At 45.1% G+C, this 21,659-nt stretch overlaps 1 protein-coding gene across 30 annotated transcripts in view; it reads right to left on the reverse strand.

Annotated features, from left to right (window-relative positions):
• Positions 1-21,659, reverse strand: part of SPTB (spectrin beta, erythrocytic) — a 92,395-nt gene that overhangs the window by 17,333 nt on the left and 53,403 nt on the right. For 12 of the 30 annotated variants that reach the window (XM_083591397.1, XM_083591392.1, XM_083591394.1 and 9 more), the window contains 21 exons: positions 21,215-21,365; positions 18,583-19,453; positions 17,837-17,974; positions 16,960-17,716; positions 16,223-16,425; positions 14,065-14,155; positions 13,452-13,598; positions 12,893-13,156; positions 11,865-12,080; positions 11,305-11,394; positions 10,440-10,724; positions 10,148-10,278; positions 9,715-9,919; positions 7,878-8,252; positions 6,957-7,201; positions 6,458-6,596; positions 5,315-5,399; positions 4,951-5,147; positions 4,037-4,146; positions 3,168-3,246; positions 835-2,236 (listed from right to left, as the gene is read on the reverse strand). In XM_083591397.1, the coding sequence (XP_083447523.1) occupies positions 2,231-2,236; positions 3,168-3,246; positions 4,037-4,146; positions 4,951-5,147; positions 5,315-5,399; positions 6,458-6,596; positions 6,957-7,201; positions 7,878-8,252; positions 9,715-9,919; positions 10,148-10,278; positions 10,440-10,724; positions 11,305-11,394; positions 11,865-12,080; positions 12,893-13,156; positions 13,452-13,598; positions 14,065-14,155; positions 16,223-16,425; positions 16,960-17,716; positions 17,837-17,974; positions 18,583-19,453; positions 21,215-21,365 (4,785 nt within the window). In that variant the 3' untranslated portion in view covers positions 835-2,230. Of the gene's footprint in view, positions 1-834; positions 2,237-3,167; positions 3,247-4,036; positions 4,147-4,950; positions 5,148-5,314; positions 5,400-6,457; positions 6,597-6,956; positions 7,202-7,877; positions 8,253-9,714; positions 9,920-10,147; positions 10,279-10,439; positions 10,725-11,304; positions 11,395-11,864; positions 12,081-12,892; positions 13,157-13,451; positions 13,599-14,064; positions 14,156-16,222; positions 16,426-16,959; positions 17,717-17,836; positions 17,975-18,582; positions 19,454-21,214; positions 21,366-21,659 lie in introns of those variants that run through there. The other 18 variants (XM_083591407.1, XM_083591390.1, XM_083591404.1 and 15 more) reach the window with 2 other exon arrangements.

Below are 21,659 nucleotides of genomic sequence, written 5' to 3' on the forward strand. Positions count from 1 at the left end.
TGGCACCCCACTCCCAAGTATGGCCCAAAGCCTGCGGGGCAAGAATGGAAGGAGGCTCATGTATTCTGGGAAGAAAGAGGCAAGGATGCATGGGAAGAAGCACAAGAGGGGACGACAGGCACAGATTGAGCCAGGGAGTAGTAGTAGTAGTAGTAGTAATAATAATAATAATAATAATAATAATAATAATAATAATAATAATTATTATTATTATTATTATTATTATTACTCCCAGGGAGTACTTTGGATGACTTGTCCATTAAAGGCACATTGAAAGTCTGTCTTCAGATATTAAGCTGGTGGCAACAGGACACAAAGAAAATTTTCAAGATATTGTAAGCAAGCTGCTTAAGGGGGGAAAAAGAGCAGTAAGACTAAGAAGAAGGGGGAAAGTGAAAGAAGGCTGAGAGAAACAATGGCACAGAGAAGCGCAAAGGCTTACAGAAAGCAACAAAAGTGTTGGCAGAGTTGTGGATATTTTGCTGGACAGTATGGGGATGAGTAGGAGCAGTGGAAAAAAGTTGGCAGCAAGAAGGGCCTGCCTGCAGATTATCTGATGAGCTGCATGTCTTGCACTGTTAATGAGGAAGCACCTATCAATCATCATGTAGGAGCAAAGACCTGATTAGTGTATGTGGCGAAGACCGATCCTCTCGGAATGATGGCTTGTGCTTCCCAGTGTAAATACTTGTGTAGTTTTTAGATATTCAGATACACAACTGCCTTGGATAAATACAACATGGAAATGGATGTGGATGCACACTTGTGGGTGAGTGTGCAGGACTGAGATTACTGTGCCTTAATGCTGTGTCTTCACACTCCAACAAATGAGCCTTTTAAGAACAAAATAGAACATTTATTGGCTGCATTGTGCTTCTGTTGCTTAGGGAAACTTTTACTGCATGTTTTGGGCTTGTTTTGTGAAGCCACGGTGCCTCCGAATCACGTTGAGAGGTACATGTGGAAGGAGAGCTACTACCACATCTATCTGCAGTAACAAACCTCCATTTACAGAAGGGATGGGGAACCTGTGGACCTCTAGATGTCGCTGGCCAATGGGTCAGTTTGATAGGAGATGTGGTTTAGCAACATCTGAGGGCCATAGGTTCTTTAGACCTGGTTTACAGCAAAAGTGAAAAGCAACCACAGAACTGCTTTTTGTTGGCATGTTATACTGAGGTGCATTGCCACAGGTCTTCCTTTGTACCTGTGTGTCAGGGAGCATCCTGCGTCATAAAGTAAGCCCAACTTTTTTTTAAAAAGAATTAAGAGTTTCCATGAGTTTGGGTGCCTCTGGTATAGCAGGGATCGTCCTAACAATTCATTTTGATGTTTCTGGAAGCACCTGTAAGATTAATAGTATCACAGCTACATTGGAAGAAATCTTTTAGGTATGGTTCTTTCTCAGTTGCTTTTAAGAAAGGTCATGATCACAGCACCTTCATCACCGTCCATTCGTTGCCCATGATCTTCCGTTTTACAAGCACAAAAAGCAACCCACTTTTCCAGAAAGGGCAAGGTCACTCTATAAATTGCTAACAAAGACAGCAATGCAGACATGAATTCCATCTTGTGATTTCTCTTCACTAACTATAGGGTGTATTTTATGCATTTCTGTAGGCTCAATCACTCCACTCTTCTTCTCACCAGGCCACTGCATTGCACCACGTGAAAATGTATTGACTTATGCATCAATACACCTGACACATTCTTCCTTTGCAAGAGAATGAAACTTGGATCCTAAGACGATAGAGCAACCTGGGATGTGGGCCTGAGTAGCCGACGCTGGAATTTTGCTCATCACTTTCTTTTCACCATGAGTACAACAAGGCCTATCTTGATTCCTTATAAGGGCAGAGTGGAATAAAGAAGAAAGCAAATGCTTATTAAAAACAACGTACAAAAAATATGTTGTTAGAGAGGCCAAGTTGGATACAAAGTTCCCAGGCAGATCAGATCTTCTTTTCAAAAGGGTTTCCCAAATGCCTGAAAAATAAAATATATATAGAACAACCCTCTCTTCTGGGTACAGTTGGGTTTCGAATAAACATTTGACTCCTTGATCCAGACAGCATTCGGAGCTGTGGGTAGGGAACAGGAAAGACTCCACAGGAACAGCAGGGAGATCAGGTGGTGAATATCTTTGAAACATTCATTCATTTGATGCGGCTGGACTAATTAAAATCACTTGGAAGCCAGGAGCTTCTTTGGCTTTATAAAGAGATCAGGATCAGGCCTGTAAAGAGGAAAGTGCCTCAGGAATCACTCCAGAGAAGGTGGGTCAATGATTAAGCTAAGAGTGTTTCTACTCTTCTCTCCACCTGGCTTCACACTTTTTCTACAAGAACTATCAGATATTGTGCCTCCATCTAGAGCTCTAAACCCAACATTATTCTGCACAAATGCCTTACTCTACACCACTATTAAATGACCAGAAGTCTTATCTTCTTTTCCATCTAGTTACACTACTTACGATACCCTGGGTTTAAGGTTTCTGACACAGAAACGATTCCAAAAAGCACACTGCTAGGCTTGTGTGCTGTTGCCAGGATCCTAACTGAAAAATGTATGTAGCTAACAGACTAATCATGTACGGTCAAAACTGTGCACCATGCTATAAGCATTAGACACCGTCAGATACAGTAGCTCCTTCAATGAGAATACAGCAGCTCTCCAGTTCAAACATATATGCAAGTGAGTCTTTGAAGGATCTGTTACAGCAAAAATATAATTTAGGGGGAACTGTAGAGCAGCCTTTCCCAACCTTGGGTTCCCAGATGCTGCTGGATTCCAACTAAGTATCAGCTCCACCCAGCATGGCCAATGACCAGGGATGATGGGAGCTGCAGTCCAGCAACATCTCAAGAGCACCAAGTTGAGAAAGTACATATTAAAATAGTAACATTAATCTTTATTTAACAGATCCATTTTGCAGATATACATATTGGCTCCAAATTTCCTGATGTTTACTATATTTATCAAAGAAGAAGACTTTGAAGAGCACTGCAAGTTAAAGTTCTAAATAACTGAACATAAGAGAATTCTTTTTCTCTTTCTTTTGCCAGAAAAATACATTTTGTGTATTTTTACAAAGATGCAACAAAACTGGATAACTGAATTAAGCTGTGGAGGTTTCCAGGCAGGAGGAACTAAAACTGATAACTGACCAGTGATGAGTCTTCTGCATCAGGAGAAATGGCATCTTCTAAACTTAACTCCTCCTTCTTCTCCCTCTCTTCTTCAGGCCTACAGTAAACACAGAAGAACATAGTCCAGTATATAAAATGGAAACAACATGGAGCAGAATAAGTCATCCTCCCTGTGCTATTGCTTGAGCAGAGATGTCCACTAATAGCTGACGAGGGACCTTCCAGAACAGATTGGGGAGGGAGGAGCTGCCAGAAATTAGCAAAAATTGCCTACCCTCTTCCATTAGTGAATGCCTCCTGCTGGATCAAAAGCCCCTTTGCCTGTGCAACATCACCAATTAGATACAGCCTACTGCTGAAGTTGTTTGTGTGTGTTTTTAAAGAAGAAAAAACTATATATATAGTGTCTATGCAAAGAAAACCATATAATTGCAGCGGTGAAGAGTGTGGAGCTGACGTTTCCAGTTGTGTAAACAATGTGCATGCAAAACCCAGAACTCAACCCCATACAACCAAACTCAGTAAGGAACAACAGCAACAAAGACACTAGGAATTTCAGCCCTAGGTTAAGTAGGATAGTTTTCACAACCACAAGAGGGCAGCATATCAGTCCTTTTTTTCTTTCCAACTCAACAAAGATCAACTCTTCATTCATGAGATAGCTGTTTCCTCTGCTAATACACCAGACTCAAAAAAATAGTCTCAGGTTGCACTCCAGCATAGGACAGAAATGTTAATCCTAATTGTGGAATCCTAACAAAATGGAGATGCTGTTGGTGGGTGGTTCTTTTGTCTGGGAATTGAGGATTTGGCCTGTTCTTGATGGAGTTCTACTGACACTCGGGGAAGTAACAGCCCAAAGGGCAACTTACATACATGTGACCTACCCCATCTCAGTTTCTGGCTCTGTCTCAAAGTCAAACTCCAGGTCTGTGGTCCTAGCCACTTTGTGCTGAGAAAGGTCTTCTGGAATCGTTCTATTCCTTAGTAATTCAAGCTGAAAAATAATATGGGGGGGGGGGAGATTAAAGAACACACAGGGTGGGGTTTTTTGTATAGGCAGATGTGAAAGAGGCCACTCCCCATTCCCTGTTGCACCTGTGACCTTATTTTCATCTATCCCATCCCTTCAGGGGTCAGTTTTGCCTTTCCTACACCTACACATTTCCCCCATATTGCTCTTCACTGTGCTATTTGCCTTTTATGTTGCCATATCACTGCTCTAGGGTCTAGCACTGGTTTTACTGAGAAAGGTATTAGAAGGCATTAGGGTGCTATAACAGGCACTGAAAGCAGTGCTTCGGCCAATATTTGTTTCCTGACAAATATACGTATATTCATCTTCAAATTATTATTTTTTTCAGCCCAAAACTCCCTGCAGGAATATTCAAGAAGGCATTTTTGAAAAGCTTCACATTAAAATAAAATGGAACACAAATTAGGCTTTCTAACGTCGTACCTCAATTTTTGAGCATCTCAGAAGCCAAACATTTCGGAACCCAAACACCGAAAACTAATTGCTTCCATTTTCGAATGCACCTCAGAAGTCAAACGGCTTCCGATGCATTTTTTTTCTTTTTTCTCCATTGACTTTGCCAACCGCCCTTTGCGCCTCAGTTGTTGAACGTTTCGGAAGTCAAACAGTCTTCCAGAACGGATTACGTTCGACAACCGAGGTACCACTGTAGTAATAAGAAGCAACAGTTGGATCCCCGTATTCCAAACCAGCTTGGTTAGTAGGTTTCCATTATTGTTAACCATACAAAGTGCTGGCAGGCTCCTCCTTCTGTGGGCTACTTACTGTGGTCAGACGCTCCAAGGCAGCAAAACGTTCTTCCCACGTGGCTGTGGATTTCTCAAAGGCTTCATGTCTTTTCAGTAGCTTCTCCACAGCATCCACAGTTTGCCCGTAATCACCGCTGGAGAGATAGGGCTCCTGGGCAATGAGCCACGCCTCGGCCACTGAGGCATCCCTGGAAAACTGGCACACCTCGAGCACTTGTATGTGAAGAGGAGAAGGGAAACCAGAGAGAGGGTCATGGCTCAGCATGTAGGATGCACACACATTGATGGCTGGGCCTTGCCCTACATGGAAAAGTGCCCACTTGGGTGGAAAAGCCTCATTCCAGTCAGCCCACCTAGGAAACACCCTGTGGGATACTTACACAAGCGAAGCCAGTCCCAACGCCTGTCCCACTTCTCCACCATCTCCCTCCTCTTCTCTGCCAGCTGCATCAGTTTTTCTTTTATCTAAAAGGAGAGGGAGGAAAGTTTTCTCTCTCCCTCCCTGCCACAGGTTTCATGGCAGATAGGTTAAGTGCACAGAGTTTCCTGCTCTAACTATGTATAATGCTTACACGAATTCCGCTTTTCTTTCTTACCAGAAAAAACCCTAAGACAGCGCACGCACACAACAATGATGACATGGGCAGATGCTCAAAGCTAAGCACACCTAAGTGCCTTACATTTCGCTCTGTGCTGGGTTGTGGACAGAAGGCATGGAATACCTATTAGATATTCACATAATATAGATGAAGTGTGGGGATTTTTCATTCTGTAGTTTCTTGGGACAATTAAAACTATTGTGCATGAGCAAAAAACACAGGCAAAATAGGGAGCAGCTCAGGCCCATGTTTTATGCCATGGCAGCAGACCCCGTCTTTAAATGAGAGTTTGCTCCATGTATGTGGTAGGCACTGAACTGTCCTACCTATTCATGCTTTTTGCACCCTCCACAGATCCTCTTCCCCCTCTTGGAGCATTGCAGGCATGCACTGTGCAATGGAGAATCCCCTTCCACTCTCCCCATCAGCTGACGGGCAGGAGAAAGAAGTGCTTTGCCAGCCTATGCTCATCCCTTTCTGAAGTGCCAAGCATACGGCTGGCAATGCCCCATGTCCTATGGTTCCCATCTGGCTCTCAGGTGCTTGGGAAACTCACACAAGGGATTTTAACAGGTAGATGGGACAAACTACCGGTCACTCATATGATGACATAATGATTGTCAGGCAGGTAGTCCCGCTCATCTGTCACACATGTTCATGAGATTTCCCCAGAGTGAAAAAGGCTCCCCTTCCCCTAAATAGAATTCTGAATGGGTTGCTGAAAATGTCAGAGGGGGAGAGGGGCTGCTCTGTCATAAATGCCACCTGGACTCAGGGCTGAAGGAGGAAGCACCTTAGTTCCAGAAAGCCAGTGCCTCCATCTACACTCGCAGGAACCCAAGGTGGGGAGCAGCCATGCTTAATGCAGTCTTGCATATATATTAGTCATCTGTCACAACAAAGCTTGTGCTGGGAAGCCCTCACCTCATCTGCAGCATGGTGCCTGCGCTGCAGCAGGGCTTTGCCAAGATCAAAGCAAGTGGTGAAGCTTTTCTGCCTGGTGTCTATCTCGGACTTTATGCCCTGGTGGTGTTTCATCAGAAGCTCCACAGACGAAACATCCCTTTAAATGGGGAAAATAATGGAAGAATAAACAAGCAGCAGAACGTTACTAACACCCAAGCGATCCTCAGCCCAAGGACTTTTTCTCAAGTTGTAGGAGATCTCCTGAAAACCAGTCTCAAAGGCATGCAAAGCCTGAATCAGCAAATGTGATGTGCAATTGGCTTCCAGCCAGGCTGCTTCCCAGAATGTTACAGCTCACAGGGCTGATTTAAAAAAAGGGGGAGGGGGAGATTATGAACTTGGTAAGCAGCTCTTGAGGGTTGCATCAGCATGCCAGGAACTACAAATGGTTTCTCTAGCATCTGGGTGGGAAAAGAAAAAAAGGGGGGGGGAGTCCATTCCCATTCCATCTTGTTACCTGGGCTTCTCCTGTGTTTCAATCTGCCGGATCACACTCTCCATCCAAGATATGAGGTCCCGGACCATGCTGAAGAAGCGGAACTTCTCCGCCGTGTCAACCAGCTGAGCCCGCCGCCCCTCACAGGCAGTCAGCAGGGCCTTCCAGGCCTTCACCACCTCTTGCTCTTGCTTCTGAATAGCGACGGCCCTTTCCCCAGCATAGGCTGCCTGCAGGCGTACCGCCACCTCCTGGAAATGCTGAACCTGCCAGAGAAGAGGGAACTTTATATTGCAACCCAAGAACGTACACTTCACACCTCAGACCAGAGTCACTTCCAGGAAACCTGTTTAATGGGCATTCAGCCTGTCTGTGGGGAGATTAGACAATGTTGCATCATTATCCAACACTTTCCCTACTGCAAAAAGTCTTGGTTTTGGGGAAAATTTGTTTTGGATGTCCACATCAAGCGTCTGTTTTGCAGCCTGAATTTGTTAGACGCGACAGAAGCCTGCTCAAAAATACGGGTAGTATGGAAGCATGCTGGCTATGCAAGTCTCTCCCAGACATGGTTTCCTAATTTTAAAATGGAAGCACGAAGGACCAGTTTTATAGGGAAACGAAAACATTGAGAATCTGGTTTGGGCTCCGTAGCACAATAAATCAAGAATGCCAGTTAAGCCAGAAGAGACTGTTTTCCTTATGTTCCAAAGTCTTTCAAGGGAGGATGCTAACTTTAATCAGATCTGGAAAACGCCACATAGACCTGTTCAATTTCCCTTTAGCCAAGACACACAGATGACAGAAAAATGTGGAAGGTCAAGGCCGAGCATCCCTGGAGTGCTTAAACACATATATTTCTGATCTATACCAGGGATTATACCAATACAGTTCCCCATGTCGTCCAGTAGTGAGCTATAGACTTGTAAGGTATGTGGTTACCTGCTGTCCCAACAAGTGGATGTCTCGCTCAAACGCTGTGTGCATCCTGTGGAAAGACTCTGCTGTGTTGACGTCCCGGCCCAACTCCTCCGGCAGCTCCTTGTGCTTCTCCTCAATGAGAACCAGGATCTCACCGCCATCATAGAAGAACTTGTGCAGTTCATAGGAGGCAGCCAGCAGCTGTATCCTGGTATCAATCAACTCTAACAAGTCAGCCCAGCTCTCATTCAGACTGTCCTTCAACTCCGCAATCGTGGCAGCTTCCGGGTGGCCAGCATCAATCAGTTGCTCAATTATGAGATTGACACCGTCCACCCGCTCCTGCCCGATGTTTCCTGTTTCCCGGGTGAAGTCACGGAACTTATCTCGCAGTAGCTAGCCAAGAAACAAACCAGAGAGAACATGAGCATTCTAAGAGGTCTAATCTCATTCAACAATGGATGCAATGTCACTTTCTGTAGATCCAGAACCCATGTTCAGTCCCAAATTACAACATGAGACTTACTTGGAAACACACACACACACACACAGAGAGAGAGAGAGAGAGAGAGAGAGAGAGAGAGAGAATATCTGCCAATTTTCTCCTTTTTCTCTCTAGGATAACCATATGCAAAGGAGCGTATGATGTAAAAGAGTGTTGTTCTTTTCAGTTGCAGGCTGTCACCCAGCATTGAAAAAGCCTACCAACATATGAAAGCTTATGCCATAAGACATTTGTTAGCCTTTAAGGTACCACAATGTTCTTTCTTGTTTTTTCTGCAGCACACTAATGTGGTTTGATTTTCTGAAAACAGCTTACAACAGCCGCTCTTGTCATAACACAAGCTCTCTTCAGACATTAGCCAAATGCAGGTATGTTGGAGTGACAGCACCATGCGCTCCAGCCTGTCCCTGACTAGACATAGCAACATGGTCTGAAGGGGGCTCCTAAGCAAGTTTGCTTGAGCGTGCTTACAAGTCCCCCCTGCGGCTGGGAAGCCTGAATGATCCCAAGGACAGGGAGGCTGGTAAGCACGTTCAAGGGAACACATTTGCGAGCCCAATTGTGACCTTGCTGCTGAATGTGGTAAAGTCAGGAGCAGAGGTGGCAAGGTTGTCGGACACAGCGCCATGTCTCCAACACACTTTTACTTTCCTAATATTTGAAGAAAACTATAGTGATTTCTGCACTCCAGGCTGCATGTCTTTTGTTATAAAAAAGAGATAGTGCCTAAACATGTAAACACAAAAAGATAATATTAAACACAGGATATTTTTAACAGGTAAAAGAGAAAAAAGAAAAAAATGTGAATATGTAAATATATATGTAATCAAGAGGACAAAATAAGAAAATTAAATTATCCTTTAAATTACTAAATAGTTTGCAACAGCATATGTGGTTACTTATTTTCTTGTGCCTTATTGCACCAGTACATGGCAAGATTATTCCACTTAAAAAACAATTACTTGTTTGTTTGTGCCTTTACGCCAACTTATAAGATTAGTTAACTTTGCCATGTGGGCTGATTCCCATACCCTAACAAGCCACTCTTCCAGCATAAGAATAAATGATAACTTCCCATTGTAAACGTGAGGTGGTTAAACCCTCTATACATCGGGGGTTCCCTGTATGTTAAATGCAATTGAATTTTAACACACCCTGTACCACCTAGCAGCAATGTTTCATCTGGCCACCACATGACCGTGTGCAGTCAAATAACACCACTCACCACCCATTGTCCTCATTCACATGGCACTTATACCCCTAAAGTGGAACTGGCATCTCAAGAGAGATGGGGGACTAAGACACCTGGCCACAATGGGCTGCCTAATGCACATTCTGACAGTGCTTGCTCACAGTGACATGGTCGAGGTCTTGGCCCATCTCTGGGGATGATGCCACTACATCTCTCTCTGCAATCCACTGCTCCAGGTCATCAACTTCTCGCTTCAGCTTGAAGAAGTGGCACATGTGCTCCAGCTTACGCCTGCGCTCCTCAGACTGGTCTTTCAAGCCTGCATACTGCTTGTCTACTTGCCCCTGCAGCCGGATTATCTCCTCCCTGAAAAACACCAAAGGAGGACGTGCCTGAGCCATATCGCCCGCCAAAGGAAGAAAGACACAATCCAGCAGATATGCAGTGGGCTGCGTTTCCGGAGAGCCAAATGACAAGACATGGGATCTATGATGGGTCAGTTGACACCACGCTGCACAGAACTTTAAAAAAATCTCCTTGCTGTTCTCTTCCAAAGCTTTGAGAGACTGGGAAACAGCAGCCAAACATACTTACCCTTCCAGGTGTCCAGCAGAGAGCAGCTTCTGAGCCCAGCTAGCCAGCTGCTTGATGTTTTTCCCATACTCTTCTATGGACCGCTGCTGGCGAAGGAGTCTCTTCAGCATCACAATGCCACTCTCTTCATCCTAGGAAAAGAAAACCCCTCCAGTTACTGATGGCATCTTATCCTGCCCCGGAATGGAGCCAACCCAGGAGTGGCGCATCCCATTTCACTGTGCTGCCCCATCACTGCCCCCCGCCGACCTGGGGATGTGGCAGCAGCTTCCGGCAATATTAGCACCTTTACCTTTGGCTTCTCATCAGTCCCCATATAGAGCTCCTGCTCACTTATCCAGGCCTCTGCTTCACCAGCATCCAAGTAATATCGCTGAGCCTCACTTGCTTCTTCCAGGCGCTGCAACCTCTTTGATGTTTCCTCTTGCAAAGTGCTCCAGGAATCCCTCAGCTGATTCAGGCGCTCTTCGGTATCCCGGAAGTCTCCATCCCCCTCCGCTCCAGCCAGCATGGCCTCCCCTCTGAAAAGGACGTCCTCAATGCGTGGGGCATGGCCAGCAATTTCTTTCTGCAGCGTCTAGCAAGGGACAGAGGCACTTTTAAGGAGGTTTGGTTAAGATCAGAAACCTCTTTGAAGGGAGCTCTTCCCATTTACTGAGTAGTCATTAATAGGGGCTACTGACAACAATGTCTAACATGATGGCAATATTCAGGTCTTGCAGGCTGCTGCAAAGGTAAGCACTTTGGCATCTACCTGCATCCTCACCCCCCCCGAGGGAACTCCTTTGACTCAGGGCTTGTACACACCAGAGTTTAGCATGGGCTAGGGTCTGCCTGTGTCCCCATTTATGCAGCGTCGTCCATACAACATCACTCTCAAATCAAGCTGTAAAGGGAGGAGGCTTGGCAAGGGGATGAGGCATCTGGCAGAGAGTGGTGAGTAGGCAAAGCTGGAGAGCTCCTGGTACATGCATATTTGAGAAATCCTCCCACTCCATTTGCTAACAGCTATTATACAGACACCACTGAACGTTTGGATGTTTGCAGCCACAGCCAAAATTCACCCAGCCAGCCTATGTGTTCATTCCAAAATGCAATTAAATTAAATTGGCGGGGGGGACGGGACGACAAAACTCAGAGGTGGTGGACAGACTCACCTGCATTTTCTTCGTGAGCATCTGTACTGACAGGAGGTTTGTGCCATGGTCAGTGGACTGAGCAAGGGGCAATCGCTCTTGTACCCAAAGCTGGAATACAGAAGAATTACTAAAGTGCAGGTACAGAAAAGTCAGGCTATATATGTGTACACAAGTGGGGTGGGTGGGGGATGAAGTAACACTTGTATATTGGATCCTGAACATCCTGGAACTCAGACGTTTTGGCTCCTGAACACCGCAATGGTTCTGGTTTGTGAGCTTTCTTCTGGAACCTGAATATCCAATGGGGCTTTCACATCTTCTGATTGGCTGCAGGAGCTTCCTGCAGCCAATCAGAAGCCTCAGTTTGGTTTTTGAACGTTTTGGAAGTTGAATGGACTTCCAGAACGGATTCCATTCAACTTCCAAGGTACAACTGCATTACTCTGTTTATCTAACACAGACTGCCTATGTGTCTCATGGGGATCAATTGTACTGTAACAGAGCCCCCTGCCCTCTAAATTAAAATAATAAGGTTGACTAGAAGTCCTTCCTAATGGCACATTCAGATGATAGCTCACCAGTTCATCTTCCAGATCCCGGTCCAACTGGTATCGAGCCTTGGTTGTCTCCAGCTCCTTCCTCCTCTTATCCAATGGCTGCAGAAGATCCTGGAACCTTCTCTCAATGATCTCATGTTTGCCATCTGCTTCATGCAGGTCTCCTCTGGTTGAAGGGGCGTGAGACAGCAAGTCTTCCATCTCTTTCTTCCTCACACTTACTTGCTCATCTAGTCGCTGAAATTAGAAAGCCTCTATTAACTCAGCCATCTTGTCAAAATTTATATTTTTGGGGGCATAGGCTTTGGGCTTGGTGACATATTTACAAATTTCCAGCCTGACTTTCCCATTTCATTTCCTAGAAAAACAAGGACATCCTTTTTATTCACACCTGAGACTGGAGAGACTTGAAGAGAACCATCATGGGAACAGTAATTGAGGAGGGTTGGGCCTTTCTTTGTGAGGGGTAAGAAAATGGTGGTCTCAGCAAAAAATGGAGAGCCCCTGTTCTGATGGCAAAGGTGAAAGAATACACTGGAATCAGGGTGAAAAGGGATTATTGCAGTATCTAAGGTCTTTCCAGGCACACGTCCTAAGCTCTGTATCTGAGTGCTGGTTGGTTTGGTGTGTTTTTTTGCCCTGGAGCTTACCCCACAAAAACCCACTCTGTAGCACTCAATTGGAACAAATGTCAAGTCAGGCTTTCGTGGATTGCTGTTTGCTCCGAATGAACTTTAAAGAGGTGTTTTAACAAGGAAAGTTCTGGAGCAAAAAAAGGGGGGCAGTTCAAAAGCTGGACACAGCCCTGCCACACCCCCTAGTGCGGGCATGGGGATTGTTAACAGAAAACCACCCCTGCCGCCTGGCAGCAGGGCTTTGAACTGACTTTCCAGATCCCCCCCCCCCCGGCAATGGGTATCTGCATCGACTCCTCCCTCCACCCTGGAAGTGGTATTTGACTAAGTTTTTATCAGACTAGACCCACTGAAAATAATGTACCTAATTTAGTCATGTTCGTTAATCGGCGAATGCCACCCCCTGTGACTTACTTTCAGGTTCTTCAGTAGGATGTTGACACTGGTGAGATCTTTCCCTTGGGCATCAGATTTCAGCTGCTCCTCCATCTCACTAATCCATGCATCAAGGTCAGCACAGCTCTGTGCATAAAGGTCAGAGCGGTTGGCATCAAACAGGTGCTGAGCCTTCTCATCTGTGGTTGCTTGCAGCTTGCCCCAAAGCTGGTGCAGCTCCATTAGCCTCTGGCAAACAATGTGTTCATACTGGGGCTTCTGCTCTGCTAGCTTCTGCCCTTCCTGGAGAAAAGAGAGAGGGGATGGGGGAGAGACATGGAAGCACTTGTCAGAGCAAAGGACTGGCTATTTCTTATCAAGAAAATACAGAGTAAGAAATACAGGGTTGGAAGGAGATGGGTCTTTGTAGTCAACTACATGCAGTGCTCCAAGTGGTTGCAGGCAACACAACATTAGCTGGTGGCTGGATGAGGACAGGATAATGCTCCGAAATATCAGGAGTCACTAAGGTATAGAGACAATGGGAGAAAAGAGCTGGGAGAGATGTCACACTACTCCAGGTCTTGCAAGAACTTACCTCATCTACATTCTCTAGCCACCCTTGGTTAGAAGCAAGTTCTGCCATGAAAGACTGGTGCTTCAACCATTTGCTGTGCAGGTTCCGGGCTTCATCGTAGGATATGTCTTGCGCTGTGAGCATCTTCTCATCAATCCAGATAGTAAGCTGTAAACAAAGGAAGTTAAATACTACAAAGGACGGTTATAGACTTTTGCCAAACTCCCTTAACATTTTGCTAGTACTTGAAGCTAAGTGATAAATGCGGGTAAAATAATTAGCTAAACAAACTCAATACTGTTTTGCTCATATTCTTACTTAATTCTCTCCCCACCCACCCACTTTATTTCAGCCACTTTTTAATGACTGCTTGTGCTTCTCTGAAGTACTTGGAATCATAGGGCTGAGATGGGGAATTTATTTTTCCTGCTCCAGAGGCTAGGACCCGAACCACTGGATTCAAGTTACAAGAAAAGAGTTTCCGACTAAACATCAGGAATAACTTTTTGACAGCTGAAAGTTGCAGTGAGAAGTATTTACTGCTGGCATAATCCAAAGTTATAACCACCATTTGGAGAAGGATAAATGCAGATGCACCTTAGATTGGTGGTAGCAGTAGGCCTGGCATCCTTACCTCCTGGCAATTCTGTAGGAAGTTCCGCAGCTCATGATTGTCCTTCAGCAGCACCAAGGCCTCTTGAGATTTTGCAATGTTTCTATTGTACCTAGAAACAACAACAGTGCCATTGTTAAATGGCTACTATTTATTCAATTTATATCCTGCCCTTCCTCCCAATTGTCCAATAGCTTAGCTCAGAGGTTTTCAACCTTTTTGAGTCCACGGCTCCCTTAACCAACTACATTCTTTCTGCAGCAACCTTGTGGGGCTCAGGAGCCCAGTTATGTCACCCCTTCTCTGCAGAGCTGGCAGCCTCTCTCCCTTTTTCCAACACCCTCCCTTGTGGAGTGTTCCCTCAACCTCCTCTCCTCACCCCCCCCCCCTTTGGTAGTCGTCTGGGCAGCTGCTGCTGCCTTCCCTGGTCTCTGAGTCCCCACCCCAAATGGAGGTGCCTCCCAGAGGCACCATTCACCTGCAGAGCTTATACCCTGGGCTGTTGCAACCGTTGGGAGGCAGAGATGCGAGAGGGCATCAGAGGAGGGAGGGAAGGAAAGAGGGACAGAGGCCAATGTTGCCCGTGGCATCCCTGACCATCATTCAAGGCACCCCAGGGTGCCACAGTGAAAACCACTGGCTTAGCCAGAATCATAACACAGTGGTCCCAGCAACCCAGAGAACCCTGCTACATTTGTCTGTATTTGTGTAAAGCAGCTGCGCACTGTAGATTTCCAATGACAGCCCTTTAGGGAAGGGCTGTAGCTCAGTGGTAGAACCAGCTGCTTTGTATGCAAAAGGTCTCAGGTGTAACCCCAGGCATCTCCCCAGGTAGGGCTGGGAGAGACTCCCTGCCTGCAGCCCTGGAGAGCCACTGCCACTCAGCATAGTCAAAACTGAGCTAGATGAGCTGCTTCCTAAACTCCTGAATCATTCCATATCTCAAGCACAGAGGCAGAAAATAAGAATCACACATCAATGGGGCTCAAACCTTGTATGTGGTCAAAAACAGAATGCTGCTATGTAGGCTAGAAATGGGACAGCTCGGTCGACAGAGCATGAGACACTTAATCTCAAGGTCGTGGGTTTGAGCCCCACATCGAGCAAAAGATTCCTGCATTCCCAGGGGTTGGACTAGATGACCCTTGGGGTCCCTTTCCAACTCTTCAATTCTATGATTCTATACAGTAATCACTGCAAGGTAAACAGGGCACAGCACAATAGTGAAAGCAAGTAAACTGACTTCTCCATCCCTGCCTTAACTACATTTTTGCTCCTCCTCAAATGGCAGCTTTCAGTTTGGAGCTGCAAGCTCAGACTGTTGTCATGCTTGTCTTTTATTATCCTGGTTAAAGATATATGGATTTTCCTTTTTAATGGGACTTGTGGGGAAGGAAGGGTTTGCAGCTCAGAAAAGGCCTCCCCAGATCTCCTCATATGCATCTCTTGTTTTGGGCTACTATTGCCTCAGAACAAAAATCTGGGTGATGGTTTTGCTCTGTTTGAAGAGATAACCAAATCTCTCCCTTTCTCTCTCCCCACCCCCCTTCCACACACCTTCTCCAGAGTGCTGTTCACTGTGATATCAGAGTACAGTGCAGTATCTTGTAATTTCAGGGAGGTGTTGGTCTGACACAGTAGAAATATATATATATATAATAATTAAAACATTGTCCAGTAGTACCTTAGAGACCAACTAAGTTTGTTCTTGGTATAAGTTTTCGTGTGCATGCACACTTCTTCATATGCACTGAAACAGAAGTGACCAGACCCTTATATATAGTGGGAGGGTGGGGTGGGGTTTTTCTCAGGAGGGTAGTAGGAGATGGGTGATTGACTCAATGGGTATGGTAAACCTGTTGATGACTGTTAATGACTGCAATTAGTCCTACAGGAAAAAGCAAGGGATAGTATGCAGATAATTAGCAGATGTAATGAGACAGGAATCCAATATCTCTATTAAGACCAGTTTTCTCCATAACTTTCAGTTTAGTGATAAGTTGTAATTCAGCAACTTTTCAGTGTATCTAAAGAAGTGTGCATGCACACAAAAGCTTATACCAAGAACATCCTTAGCTGGTCTCTAAGGTGCTACTGGACAATTTTTTTATTTTTTTGTATCTTGTAATGTGAGCAATAGTCCTGAGCTGTCCTGTTGAAACTATTCCACGAAAATTACCTCTCTTGAATCAGCTGCACTTTCTCCTTGATTTTATCAGAGTAAATATTTCCTTCAGCCACCAGCTTGTTCCCACTGCCCACCAGCCCAGTAATTTTTTCCTCGTTTGCTTCCATAGTAGCAAGGAAATCTTCAAATTTTCGGATAGCAGCCTCTGATGCTTCCAAGGTGTCTGGGGGCTCGATGTGAGCCAGAGTGTATTCCTAAAGCAGATATTGTGGAAGAAAACAAGTCAATTACTCAGAAAAACAGCACAGGAAGTTAAAAAACAACAACTCTCTTCTGCAAAGCCTAAAGCCAATTCTAGTCCACAACAGTCTGCATGTTAGTTTGGCACACTGCAGCCATCATATGCATGTCAGCTAAAGAGAAAGCACTTGAAATGCCTGCATAAAATAGAGCTCAGCTTTTGCAAACTGCTTCTATCAACTTGCCGCTAAGCACAGGATTCGGCTTTCAGCATGCATCAGGAAGAATTGTTTCTCCAATATTTCTCAATATGTGCTGAAATGCAGCTCCTGTGCAGGAGAGGGTGCACAGCATGGGCAGGATTTTTCTGTGGCTGCCACATGCCAGCTGACAAGCTTTGTAAGACATCCAAGTGCTCAGATGGCAAATTCCACTACTGCTTCTCTGTAGAGCGCAACACTTACGACACTCAAGCACCAGGATGCAATCTTGAGACACTGATGTAACGTACATAAAAGTTATAAGATGCATGTTCCCTGCTGCCATACCTGATTAGTAAGAATGATTTCCACTTGCTTTGCATCTTTAAGAAATTCCTGGAAGCCAAGACACTTGTTGAGGAATTTCTCCCTGCTATCCCACATTTTACATAAGGCATTCCAGCCTGTATCCATGCCCTGAAGCCGCTGCTCTAGCTGCTGATACTCAACATCTGTCTGTCCTTGGGTCACTCTGTCTCCTATCTGCTTGACACTGTGGTAATCATCCTTGTGTTGATCAATTTCTTCCTTAATGGCAGCATGCTGCTGCAGGAGGTGCTCAGCTTCTACCAGTGAGTTGGGCACCTCTTCTGAAGCAACAGCTTTTTGGGCCTTGAAGAGCCATGCCTGGAAGTCATCTAAGTCCTGCAAGAATTTGTGCAGCTTGCTGGCTTCTCCCAGAGAGGCCTCCTGGCTCTGCAACGTATTCTGCAGGTCCAGCCAGACTCCAGTGACAGCTGTCAGTCGACTGTAGATGTCGTCAGCTAGGTCAGGGTGCTCTTCGGCTAACCGGTGTGCTTCCTGCTGCAGGGATGCAAGCCGGGCTTGGATAGCTGCTAGGTCACGCTCAATGCCATATAACTTCCTCTGCATGGCAATCATGCCTGCCAGGTTTTTGCCAAGGTCCTGCGTAGATTCGATGACACTGGTTTTTTCCAGGATCCATTTCCTTGTCTCCTCGCAATCCACACAGTAATTGTGGAGGCTAAGGGCAAAGTCCACAGCTTTCCGCCTCTGAGCTACCATCTCCTGGAAGACTTTCCATCTAAAAGAAGCAGAGCAAAATGAATGAATGAAAGAATCATTGCATTGAATGCAGCAGAGATCTTTTCTTTAGGTCCTTCTTTTTCATGCATCTGTTTTGGTCCTTTTAAGGGGAACTTACCTGGCATTCAGACGCTGCTGACACTGCCTCACACTCACACTGCGTGGATGCCCACTTTCTATTAGTCCAAAGGCAGCTTGATTGACCCCTTCAATCTGAGAAGCCAGGTTGTTCATTTCTTGCTCCAGAATATCAAACCTGAAATCAAGATCAGTTAATTAATTGAAAACTCAAGATGCACAGTGGATAATTTCTAAAGTCCTACTTTGAATGTGTTGTCTTTGTCCTATTCCTCCAAAACCCAATTTGAATTATAAAGTCTCATGCCACATTCAAAAAACACCTAAACTCAGGTATTGGTAGGTCACCAGGGGAAAGGAAATCCAGCCTTTCCCCATGCCCTTGTGGCCCTGAGTCTTGCATACATGGTAATTTTGATTCCAGTCTATCTTCATATAGTACAGTATGGCAATACAGGAAGACAATGGAGGAGGTTCAGGCTGCTAAGGACCAGGCCTGACACACTGAACCTTGAATTAAGCCCTTCATCTGCACTTCAGTGCTATATTTTTGAGGTCATTTCATGCAAAAGAAATCATGTTTGCCAGGGTAATGTGTAGTTCTTTACAAAGTGGACTGTAACCCACAAAAACGTGTTCCACAATTACTGTAGATCCTGCAGTTGCTCCTTAATTGTCACAGTTAATGTATGAAGCACTCCCTCCACACCCTTAACTCGTTTAGTTTGAGACAAATGTTCCAGACATCGAACATACACTGCCCAGGGAACAATCTCAGACATTTACCTGTGTTGCACAACATCCAGGTCCTCCAAGGTATCAGGAATCTCCATTTGTTCCAACCACTTCTCCTTCTCACTCATCCAAAGTTCACATGCATCTGTCTCACTGAAAACTTTGTAGAGATCCAAGGCATCCTGCAGCTTCTGCCTACGCAGATCTGCTAGGGACACAACTTCATTGTACATTGCCTGGATGGCCTTCAGTCTGTTCTCAAATCCTGGATCATCCCGAAACTCCGTGGGGAAGTTCTGTGCTTGCCTGTTCAGGTTGTACATGACTCTCTTGTTGTCTGCTACATCATCTAAAAGGTCCCTGTGTTTTTTAACAAGGGCTAGAGTGGAATATTCATCATGCCCCACATCCTCACTCGACACCAGACGATGGGCATCTTGCAGCCAGGCCATCAAGTCATCCGCATCAACCTGGAACTGGAAGAAGCTCTCAGCATCCTGCAAGTTTTTCTTGTGGAAAGCTGCCAGTTCCTGCAGCTGGGCCCAGAGGGCTTTCACTTCCTCAATCCTTCTGCGGATTTTAAGTGCACCAAAATGATTCTGAGCAATCATAGCTTCTCCCTCTTTGATGGTGTGCTGCAGGTGGGTTTCCTGAACGCGCAGCTCATCCTCAAAAGCCTTGTGTTTCCTCTGCAAGATGAGAACGCTGGTCAGGTCTTTCCCATAATCCAGGGAGGAATAGATCTGATCTTTCTCTTTGATCCAGCTTTCAGCTTCATCCAGTTCCCAAAAGAATTTCCAAAGGCGCTTGGACTGCTCCAGGCGAGCTTTTCTTTCCGCAGCCAAAGCCATCAGCTCTCGATGGCACAGCTGCAGGTGGTTCACCCGATCCTGTATCACCTTTGGGTCACAAGGCCGATAACCTGTACAAGCATGTGTGGACAGAAAGCTACTATCAGCAGACATGCATGATGCATTTTCCTTTAAGTCAGAAAGGGAAAAGGCACAACATCTATAAGGCACTTTCAGGTGGTTTTTTAAAAATGCTAGGGACCAGCCCACCTAACAGGTGGTTAAGTAGCTGTGACATGAAGACAGACAGCTATGGGGGGATAGCTATAGTTGTGCTTTCCATTTGTTCATTGATTCTGACAAAAAAGCAAAAGCAGAGATAGGTGCTTTGCAGAGCTTCAGAAGGACAATGCACACCATCCCAAAAATAAAAAGGAAACAGAAAATGGAACTGTTGCTTGAAATGGTGGCGTACAGGTCTGAGTGGGGAAAGTGGCTCCGATGGAATTTGCTACTGAAATTTATTTTAAAAGGTTACATGAGTGCTTGCAAGCTTTAGATGCACAGTGGACAGACTCTAAATAGTTTAAAGTGGACTTTTTAAAAATGGCACATAGAGTGTAGGAACTATGTCATTTTTCATTAGTGGCACTCAACAAACAAAGACAGATGAATTTATCAGTTTTGGTTTCTCTCAGTTTTTCATTTTTTTCCCTTCTAAGTTCAGTTCTACAAATTTCCAAACACTTTGTGGAAAACTCATCAGCATTTTAGTGTGAATTTCTCCTAACATATAACATATTTGCTTATTGTGCACATATTTACAAAGCCATGTTCCCTAATAAAATGCATTTTTGTATGTTATTTTCATCAATACATGCATTTTCGTGCACGTTTTGCCCTAGTGCCTGCATTTTTTAAAAAAACACCCTTTTTTTACAAAGTACTTGGCTGAAGAACTGCCTTGCAAAATTGGGAAAAGTTAGAATTCTAAAGGATGGCTACATTTCAGCTTGCCTATAGCTTCAGAATGTATGAATTACCGGTATGTAGGTTCACCTTTAAACATGAACTGAATCAGTTTTCTTCCCCATCCCCAGTCACAAATACTATTAGGTAAGCTGCTGGGGTACTGGCACACACCCACATTTCAGTCAGCACTCCCACCCACACTCGTCAACCAGTAGAGGTGAGAATTGCACTTCTGCCACACGCAATACACTGACATTCACATCCTGAGTAAATGTAATATTCCCTAGAGAGAAGCACATCTTTTGAGGGAAGACAATGGGAAGCGGTACAACAAATGAGCAACAACTGTGCAATTCTTGCACTGAAAATCATTATCTGGAAAAGCCTCCAATATCATCCAGACTCTGCCTCCCAATCCTTCTTTCTACTATCGCACCAGCTAGGCCCAAGAGGTAGCCGCCTGAAACGCCAGGACCCAGCAGTTTTCAAGGAAACAAGTGCTATAGATTCTAGCTGAACTTAAAGGTCCTACTTATGAATTAATTTGTGCACTTTGGACCCGTTTTACTATAAATTCAGTCAATTTAAGGTGGAACAGGAGATGGCTTGGATAGCTCCATCGGCAGAGCATGAGACTCATAATCTCAGGGTCGCAGGTTTGAGCCCCACGTTGGGCAAAAGACTCCTGCATTGCAGGGGGTTGGACAAGACAACCCTCAGGGTCCCTTCCAACTCTGTGATTCTAAGAGGACAGAGGCATTTTCCTTAAACCATTTCTTAAAAGGAAGAGGCAAGGATACAGATGGTCTCCCCTCACTCCTTCCCCTTTTATACTTAGGGCTTCTCAACTCAGAAATTATCATTCATCATTCACTCACTCACGGAAGTCATAAAATTCTCCTTGGAAAACAAACACCTACCATCTCCGTTGGCAAATCTAAGGGCAGCTGCACTGACATCACGAACCTTCTCAGCCTGGATGACCATGTCCGCCTCCATCAGTTTATGCTTCTGAAGAAGGTATTCCACTTCCAACAGGTGCTTCCCAAATTCAGGAGACAGGAGTTTAGCCTATAGAAGCACAAAGGAAGAATGTACCCTTTTCTCTGCCTCTGCTAGGGGCAGGCTACACATTATGTACAACCACATGTAGTGCAGCCTGATGGCGATTGTTATTTTAAGAAAAGCAGCTTCAGAATGAATTGATTTTGAGCAGAAAAGTAGCAGAAATAAAGCTTAATCCTTTTCCTGCCTGCCATTTCTTCATTCCAAATTACCACACACAGCTTGCCTCCCTAGGGTTTATAATGATGCATTTTGAACCCGGTGGTGTGTGTGTGCAGGGGGGAGTCACTTGGGAAGATG

This window comes from Podarcis filfolensis, assembly GCF_964270895.1.
Source record: "Podarcis filfolensis genome assembly, chromosome: 1".
Classification (NCBI taxonomy): Eukaryota; Metazoa; Chordata; class Lepidosauria; order Squamata; family Lacertidae; genus Podarcis; species Podarcis filfolensis.